Below are 9719 nucleotides of genomic sequence, written 5' to 3'. Positions count from 1 at the left end.
GAAATTTGAGCAAGGACTTGTAGTCCACCTTGGTCTGGAAACTAATTTGGGTCCATTTCTAAACCTCAATATCAAGACTTATTTTTCTGCTTTTCCTGCGGTATCATTGTGCAGCATTTAACACCTCTGATAACAAAATTATGTTAGATATACTTAGTACTTGGACTCACGGCTACTCCTCTTGAATGGTTTAAATCCTGATTCTAACCCTTTGCAAATGATTCCAGTTTGTACATATATGCCATGCATCCCTTTGACATGGCAAAGGTAATTTTGGCCCAGCGTTGATTTTTCTATATTTCCTTCTGTGTTATCAGTATATATGACATTTAATTCTTCTCTTATGCTGATAATATGACAGTTGGTGTCTTTCTCCAGCTGTCACAGGTAGATTGTGCTCCAGTCCATCACAAGGCAACACAAATCAGAATCAGAATCAGAAATACTTTAATAATCCCAGAGGGAAATTATTTTCATTACACGCTCCAGATATACAAACATCATAATTATACATATACAACATTCACCACAAAAGAAATATAAATATATATACAAGACAAACAACCAATGAAACACACTCTCCAAACGGCAGGTAAGAGAGACTAATTAACCTAAATAGCATCTTTTTGGACTGTAGGAGGAAGCTATAGTACCCAGAGAGAGCCCATGCATGCACATGGAGAACATCCAAGCTCCATACTTCTCACACCCAGGACCTACTTGCTGCCAAGCAACAGATCTGGCAGCTGTGCCACTATGCAGCCCTGATAACTTGACTACTGCGATGTCGTCTCACCTGGGTGTCTGCAGCATTGCCTAAAAAACGTTTACAGGTAATTGCAGTAGTCAGAGTCCCAATAGGAGCCTCAGTGAAGATCACATTTTCCATGTTTTGGCTTTTCTACCTTGACTCCTGGCAGATTTTAGAATCAATCAAATTTGATTTCTAAAGTTCTTTACAACAACCACAGACTGATCAAAGTGCTGTGCATCAAGGCTGAGTTTTTCATGACAACGGTCAAAGCTAGACACGTCCCAGTTTTGTCTTTTTACTCTATATTTTTCTTGGGGGGTTATATTATTAGAAAATGTGACGTTTTATTCCAGTTGTATAGTTAGAATGCCTAATGATATTCATCAATAAAACCACGTTTTGCCAACCAGTTGTTAAACTTACAGACTTGGATTTCTCTTGCTTCCTGTGTCTTTATGAACTTTTTTAGTTGCCAATTATGAGTTTATAAAAATGTGTTTGATCAGTGTTGTCAATTATTTAAACACATCATAGTTCTTTTAAAGTCATACCTATATTTTCTTTATTGCTTGTTGGGCATATTGAGTGAAACTTGTGTCATAAAACACATCTGATTTGAGTTTAACTGAATAAACAACTAACAGATATCCCAGAAAGTAACATTTTATACACTATAATATTTCCATATTGAAAACCAAGAGGTTGTGCGTTTACATAGGAAATATATTAGTGCTAAAACGTCAACTAATATTACTGTATGCTGAGTGAGTCATCAAACTGAAATGACGCTTAAAGCTGACATAAAGGCTCAGCGGCTCTCCTGCTTCGTCCTATCTGCAGCTCTGTAGCGCCGCCCTGTGGTCAGAAATCTGTATTACACCTTTTCAATCTTCCACAACGTTCATGACAAATGTCCCAGAAACAAACGCGTTTCAATGCTATGTCTTCAAAATAAAAGCTTCAATGTTGTGAAATAAAAAAATAAGAAAAAAATAAAAAAATTCACTATGTGTAGAAAAATGACAAACATTTACTAAATATTGTCTTTGTTTATTTTTTTATTCGCTTTGGATATGTCGACTATATATAAAAAAATATTCACCAAATGAACTGAACCATTTTTTTTTTTTTTTTTTTAGATATATAAATTCTTTGTTGTGAAAGGCTTTTAGCGGAAGTACATGCGCCTCCACCAGCCCCCCCGGCAGGAACACATAAAGTGTCTCACATCTGGATCGCAGCAGTTTGTGGGACACGGGAGCTTGAGGGACAGGGGAAGATGAGGCTGAAGGCTGTCTTCGTTACGGTGCTGCTGGCTGCAGCGATCTCCTATTACGTCTACACGCCGCTGCCTGACGCCATCCAGGAGCCCTGGAAGCTGATGTTAGTGGATGCTGGGTTTAGGACATGCATAAACCTGGTAGGGGATGTGTTCTCTCTGCCTGATCAGTCTGAGGCAGGGATGCTGCTGCTAACATTGATTTGCACGAAATCTGTGTTGTCTGTGTAGAGTTTTTGTAAATAAATAATATTATATGTTTGTTTGTTTTTCTATGCACTGAAAGCCACCTAACTTTCCCTGCTTATGATAACAGTATCAGCAGCACTTTGTCCTGCCTAAGAGGTATAAAACCATATGTTTTGTTGCTGATTGCTGTTGCAGAATTGAAATGTAGCTATGTATGTGTCTTGAATGCTTTTATTTTATTTATTATAAAACATTTTGTAAGGTTAAGCACAGAACTGTTGTTCACAACAACAATGCTCATAACCCCAGAATGAAACCAGTAGTGTGCTGCGAAATGCAAGAGTTATGCAGGAACAGTGCAATTCCAGCAATATTTATCGTGGTGCAACGTCAGTCTTAAAGCAGGATGAGGAAACACTCCCGAAGTTAACCTTTGCCACATTGTGAAATTCACACTGTAGAGGCAGAGGGACATGCAAGTCTTGCCTAACTGGTGGTAGTTAATGTGTTGCTTTCAAACAATCCTGCTGGTCTCCTGTGGAAAATTGTTGCACTTTACCTTGTGATGATAAATTAGACAAAAGTAATGAATTGGGATAAGAGGTTGATTTGCATGGCATTCTTAAAGGGTTATCCTTTAATGTTTTCCGCATTTTGCCCTGCAACAACGGCTAAGGTCCAGGTATTTATGCCAAGACGAACACAAAGTAGTGCATGATTGGGAAGCTGAAAAAAACATAGTTTTGAGAGAAAAAAATCTACAGTGTTACATGCATTTGTAATCCACGCTCTTAACTCTCATCCCCTGAAGTAAAATCTTGTGGAAACATTTGCACAGTACTGGAAATGCACACATTACGTTTACATTCTGCCGGATAGTGTGCGACCATCTAGTGCTGGTTGTGGCTCATTGGAGGATCGAAGTGACTCTTTTCTGTTCAATAAAAGAACAATATGAGTGAGGCTTTATTTGTAATTTTATGTATAAAAATTTAATATTTATCTTGCATAAAATGCCATTTCCAGTGTGTTGGTTTATGCTAACTTATCTGTTTAATTTAAAATTGATCAAAGTATGCATCACAAAAAAAAACGAGTTGCTGCTAATAGGTGTTGAGTTTTTGTGCCCCACTCAGCTTACCATGCCAGAGACGTCACTACTCATTAGAAATCTGTGTGTAATCTCATTTCTATCATAAATACAGCTGCTCCATGTGTATTATTGCAAGGTCCCACCACAGCGTTTCGGTCAGCCTGGGCTCTGGACATCTTTATTATTTTTCCCCCAGATACATTTTTATTTGATTTCCCATGACTGTCTTTGCAATCATCTTTATAAACAACTCCGCCATGCATTAAAAAGAAACCAACAAAACTTTTGACTATCAATATTTTACAGATTTAGAATGGGAAACACGGGGGGGGGGGGGGGTCTTTGTCATGGGGGAAAGAGAACTACTGCTTATAAAACCAAAAGTAGAATAAGATGAATTTAAAAAAGATTAAGTGACAGATTTTTCCTAGGTTAAGGGGTGTGAATACTTTCACAAGGTGCTATTATAAAAAAAAACATAACCCTAGTTCCTGAAGTGGTTAGGCACAGTGAAGGGCAAATAAAATATTTTCTTCTACATAAAGTGGTGCAAAGGTAACATGTCAAATGTCATAGCTGAGATCTTTTATTCAAAAACACTAACATGAACAATGCGATATATATATATATATATATATATATATATATATATATATATATAATTGAATTCAGAGTGTGGAGTCAAGGTGAAGTCTATTAATGCTGTTTTCCTGTTTCTGGGTGGGCTTGCTTTAGTGCGCTTGGCTGTAAAATCTTATCAAAAACTGGGATGCTCCTCAGTATCAGTCTTTTTCATATTTTTCATGTTTAGGACAGATGTTACCTAATGTACTGAGGCCCCGCTGTGCCAACCAGCTGTGTATCCTGGCATTTGTCCAAGCTGAGTATTGAGACAGTCTGGGTGGGACAGAGGGCAGACTCATCAATAAGACACAGTGCAGGAGAACAGAGGTGACTGGGTTGGATGTCTCCTCCTGTTAGTGCTCTCTACAATCTCTGCTCTTGTTTTACCTTTTTTTTTTTCCCCTTCTCCCCATACGACATGGCTTTTGTGTCCTCTTCTCTGCAGATTGCTTTGAAAAACCAGCTCGGTCTCGACCGTTACGTCACGTGGTTCAGGCACTCACTGGAGGGCTCCTTCTCCTTGCTGACGGCGCTTTGGGGCTCCGCGCCTCCTGCCGGGGTCGTCCCAGGAGTGAAGGTCAGCGACGTCGCCTTCGCCGGCATCCCAGTGAGAGTTTACGAGCCGCCGGCTGGAGGGGAGGGTCACCTGAGGAGAGGCTTGATGTATTTCCACGGAGGAGGCTGGGCCCTCGGAAGTGCCAGTAAGCTCAAAATGGGTTTTTGACATAATACAGCACCTTGGATTCTTCAGCCACCATCGCAAATCAGCTCGAAAAAAGCCTGCTCTTTAGAAATAAAAAAAAGAACGATCCAGAGAAATGAGCTTTCATTACTGTCCTCTCTCATCTTTCCTCAGAGATGGGGGCCTACGATAAAATGAGCCGCGTGATTTCAGATGAGCTTAACACCGTTGTGGTCTCCGTTGAGTAAGTTTATCTCTGCTTCTGACCCTAAGCTGTGTACTTTATAGCTGACATGCTGTAAAACGTTCAATCGGAGCTACTTGCAAAATCATCCAAACTCCTTGTTCCTCTTCCCGTGTTGCCATGTTACAACCAAATTTCAAGCATTTTATTGATATTTTACCTAGTAGACAAACTCTAGGTTCCTCATAACTGTGAGAGGGAAGGAAAACAACACATGGTAGTTAATGAACCAAAACGTAATGGTTTGGATCAAACCATATTCTTCTATTAAAAAGGCCCCTCTGAAGACACCCCCCCCCCCCCACCCCCCAAAAAAAGAGTGGTAGCTATCTTGTGTTTATGCACAGTGCTACCAGAAATTATTCATATCCCATCTGTTATTCCACGTGATGTTGAAGCCTTATTCTAAAGTTGATTTGAGTGAATATATATATATATATATATATATATATATATATATATATATATATATAGATAGATAGATAGATAGATAGATAGATAGATAGATAGATAGATAGATAGAGAGGTAAATCGTCACAAATTAGCCCATAAAGACAAAATAAAATCATGTTTTCAGAGCTGTTTTATAAACTGATGGGGGATAACTGTGACCATTTAAATATAATAGATACATCAGTGTTCAGACCCACTGCAATGACAGTCGGCAACTCAAGTCCATCTGATCCCCCTGGATGATCTTTGACATGCTTCTGTAACTTGATTTATATTACATCCCTTTTGAATTCTGGCCACAAACCCCCTTGTCAGAGCAAGAGAAACAAAATTCCCTGATGTGATGAAATCAAAGTGGATCTTTTTTTTTTTTTGCTATCACCATCACTACAATGAAGCATGGTGGTGGCAGCGTCATGCTGTGGGAACTGCAGGTAATGGTGGACTGGTCTGCATAGAGGACTACAGCAGCCATTTGTCGAGATTCTTCAACCCGCCGTAAAGTTCTCCAGGACGGGGTAGATGTCCATGAATCTGTCAGCCACTGCCTGGACTGAAACCCAGTTAAGCATCTCTGGAATGGGCCGAAAGGGTTGTCTACCAACACTGGCCACCCAGCACTGCAGAGAAGGGGGGGGGGGGGGGGGGGGTCAGAGAGCTGCTTGCTTCTTAGGAAGGATGCAAGTTCCCAGGTTTAAATCCCACAGACTGCAATTGTGGGTCCCTGAGCAAGATCCTTAGAGCCAGAATGGTCCCCCGGCGCCTCCCAGTGGCAGCCCACTGCTCCTTAAGGGTCAGGTTAAATGCAGAGGACAGATTTGATTGCAACTATGAGGATTATCAATATTAATATTATTATTAAGAATGGTAGAAAAATATCACTTTATCAAGCATGGAAGACAAATCCAAACAGGCTGTAAATGCTGCCAAATATTTGTGAATAATTATGTAGCTCTGATCTTTAAATGTTTTACCTTTTTGGGAAATGGACAAAAACGTCTGAAAATGTTTTTTTTAATATTTTGTGTAGATTATTCACGTCAAAATGGGGGAAATGTTAAGGCTCGTTGGAAGCACTGTGCCGAGGTTCAGTGCTACAAAAAAAAAATTAAAAAAATCTCATTCACGGGTGACTAATGTGTTTCATCTTCTTTAACGAGCGAGGTTCAGCACCATTAACTCCTCGCGCCTCCCGTACGTATGTGCAGGTATCGTCTGTTTCCAGAGGTACACTTTCCAGAGCCGTTTCTAGACTGTGCTGCCGCCGCCAAGCACTTCTTATCTCCAGAGGTTCTGGCCAAGTACGCCGTCGACCCTGAGCGCGTTGCTGTGTCAGGAGACAGCGCTGGAGGAAATCTGGCCGCCGCCGTGGCTCAGGAGGTACCCACAGAAACCGGGAGCCTAAATTCACGCGACATTTCGAGCTGCAGACCGATACGGCATTAGCATTTGTGTGTCTGTGTCTCGGCAGATTTCCACAGATGAGAGCACGTCCGTGAAATTCAGCGTCCAGGCTTTGATTTACCCGGTGCTCCAGGCTCTGGACTTCAACACGCCCTCCTACGTGCAGAACCGTAACATGCCCGTCCTCCCCCGGCCCCTCATGGTCCAGTTCTGGCTGCAGTACCTCGGCGCCGACACCTCCCTGCAGGCCCAGCTGGTGGCGAACAACCACAGCGCCCTGCAACACTCGGCTCTCACCCCAGAGCTGAGGTCTCGTCTAGACTGGACCTCGCTCCTCACCGAGAAGTTCAAGAAGGGCCACGCGCCCGTGGTTGTGGACGGAGGCGCGCGCGGGCTTCTGAAGACGGTACCGGGGTTTCTGGACGCGCGGTCGTCGCCGCTGCTGGCCGGACCGGAGGTGCTGGCCAAATGTCCGCGCGCGTACATCCTAACGTGCGAGTTCGACGTGCTGAGGGACGACGGGCTGATGTACGCCCGGCGTTTGCGGGACGCCGGCGTGTCTGTCGCCAGCGACTACTACCCGGACGGCTTCCACGGATGTTTGAGCTTCACGTCCTGGCCGCTGGACTTCGACGTAGGGAGGAGGGCGATGAGGGGCTACATTAACTGGCTGCAGAAAAACCTGTAAGCGCCGGTTCAAGTTTGTCTTGGACTTTAAGCAGATGCGCTTGCCCTTGCTCGGTAAGAGTTGTCGTACTAGAGGGCTTGCACATTTTCGCTTTGTTTAAAAAAATCTACAATCTCAGCTCAGGGCCTCGAGGCGAATGGACATCCAATATCTGTAAAAGTGAAATTCTGATGATATTTTGATATATAGTCTGCAGGCTGCAGGCACCATCATCAGTCTTATTTCTGTAACCAACCAGGCAAGGAATAAAGCACTTTTACAGCCATAATCCATACAAACACAAAATAAATTAAAGCAAAAACCTTCAGATATTAGTTTTGACACCATAAGCTTCATGCGTTACGGACATTGTTTCTCTCAGAGTACTATGCAACATCTGATGTCCGACATCTTCTGCCGTTATCATCGATTCTTTGATCTCGCCAAAGTTTCAGCTTAGCTTTCATTTCTAAATGAAAACAAACACATCCCAATTTAATAGCGCTAATCCGAGTTTATTTTACAAACTCTCTTTCACTTCTTAGCCAAATAGCTTGACCCTTAACAATCACCAGCAGATTGCACTTTACCTTTTACAATGTTTAGGTTGAACTGGTTGGAGTGTTTTGCCTCGCACGCACCCCTTGAACTTTTATAGCCCTCCTTGTGCTGCAGCTCCAGCTGCAAGTATTTTATGGTCTGTTTCTACTAGCTTTGCACACGGGAGTTTGTTTTTCATCACAGAATAGTGTGAGTGCAGTCAGTGTAGGTCTGGGCTTTGAATGGGCCATTCTAACACACAAATATAAAGTGAAACCATTTCCTTGTAGCTCCGACTGGATGGTTAAGGGTTGTTGTCCTGCCTGAAGGTGAACCCCTGCCCTGGTCTCAAGTCTTTTGCATCCTATACCAGGTTTTCTTCCAGCATTGCCCTACATTTAGCTCCCAACCTTTTTTAATTGCACTGAAAAGCGTCCCCTCACTGTGATCCGGCTCCCGCCATTTCTTTCAACGTGGGGGTAGTGTGTTTGGGTTTGCATTGGTGGTTTTCCTGCTACTTTCAGTGTTTTGTTGTGGACATTACTAACTGCTGGGCTGTAGTTAGATTATCCTTACCTGACTCCGCCAGATAGATTTGCTCCGCATATCCATCTGGAAACCTTCCGTTGAAGTAATTTTGGGAAGGGGCGAAAATACTGGTTAGCTGATTGGCCTATGTTGGTGATAGACGGGCCAAATAAACCAATCAGATTCGTTGTTGCTCGTAACAGAGCGACGACGAAAACACAAGCCAAGCTACTCTTGCTGCTGCAGGTAAAGGCTCGTTAGCTCAGCAAAGAAATGCTCTGTAATTCCGATAAAACTTGCTTGATAGCAACGCTAACGCTAGTTTCATCGGCTGAAGCCGCCATGTTGTTTAGACTGAACTGACGCGCTTCCCGTTGCGTCACACCTCAACCCGCCTCAAAGCCAACGCTGATTGGACGTTCGTTTGGTGAACGGCTCCAAATTTTCTTTAACGGAGAGTAGCCAGACTGATCTGCGAGTGAAACCTTGAAAGCTCGCGAGATCAGGATGGTCTCACGAGGCTAAGATTATCCCGCTTTAGCTGTGGATCTCTGCAGCTCCTCCAAAGACGCATGGTTCTCCAAGCTGCTTCTCTGAGTAATGCTTTGCTCCCATGGCTTTTTTAGCTTACAGCAGTCTCTGAGTAGGATGATCTTTCCATTTTCAGATCAGTGCTTTGTGCTATGTTAATAGCTTGGGATATTGTTTTATAACCTTACACTGCTTTAAACTTCTTCACAACTTTCTCCCCGACCCGTCTGCTGTGTTTCTCTATCTCTGTGATGCGGTTAGTTCACTAGTCTCTAACAAACCTCTGAGGCCTTCACAGAACTGAACTGAAGGCAACAGGTATGAGATCAAAAGGGGTTTGGAAGAAGATTTACCTTTTTAGATTTTTATTCCTCAAAAAAAAAAATGAAACCTTGCATATTTAACTTTTTACTTCACAGATATGCGCTGCTTTTTGTTGGACATAAAATCTCGGTAATGTCCACAAAGGTTAGCAGTTGTAAAGGGAGACGATGTGAAAAAAGTTTAAAGGCTTGAATAGTTTTTCAAGGCACTGTAAATGCAGATTGACTGGGGATCCCTAAAGGACTTTGAGGAAAATGTTTTGAAGATGTTTGTGAGTAAAAGATTTCCAAGGTCTTTAAATAATGATTTATTCCCAAATCTGAAAAAGAAGTATTCTTTTGAGATTGATGACTTTGAAAATAAAACTTTTTTAAGCTGCGTACATAAATCACACCCTGTCACAAAAC

General features: G+C 42.3%; 1 protein-coding gene across 1 annotated transcript; it reads left to right on the top strand.

The window, feature by feature from the left end:
• The first annotated feature begins 1950 nt into the window (after positions 1-1950).
• On the top strand, positions 1951-7678 carry nceh1a (neutral cholesterol ester hydrolase 1a). The gene is made up of 5 exons (XM_012875745.3): positions 1951-2174; positions 4385-4640; positions 4796-4865; positions 6527-6698; positions 6790-7678. The coding sequence occupies exons 1-5, from the start codon at positions 2034-2036 to the stop codon at positions 7408-7410; spliced, it is 1260 nt and encodes a 419-aa protein (XP_012731199.2). The 5' UTR covers positions 1951-2033; the 3' UTR covers positions 7411-7678.
• The last annotated feature ends 2041 nt before the right edge of the window (positions 7679-9719 follow it).

This window comes from Fundulus heteroclitus, chromosome 19 (genome assembly GCF_011125445.2).
Source record: "Fundulus heteroclitus isolate FHET01 chromosome 19, MU-UCD_Fhet_4.1, whole genome shotgun sequence".
Lineage (NCBI taxonomy): Eukaryota > Metazoa > Chordata > Actinopteri > Cyprinodontiformes > Fundulidae > Fundulus > Fundulus heteroclitus.
Note: the sequence above shows the minus strand (reverse complement) of the source record. Positions and strands in the feature narration are given on the sequence as shown.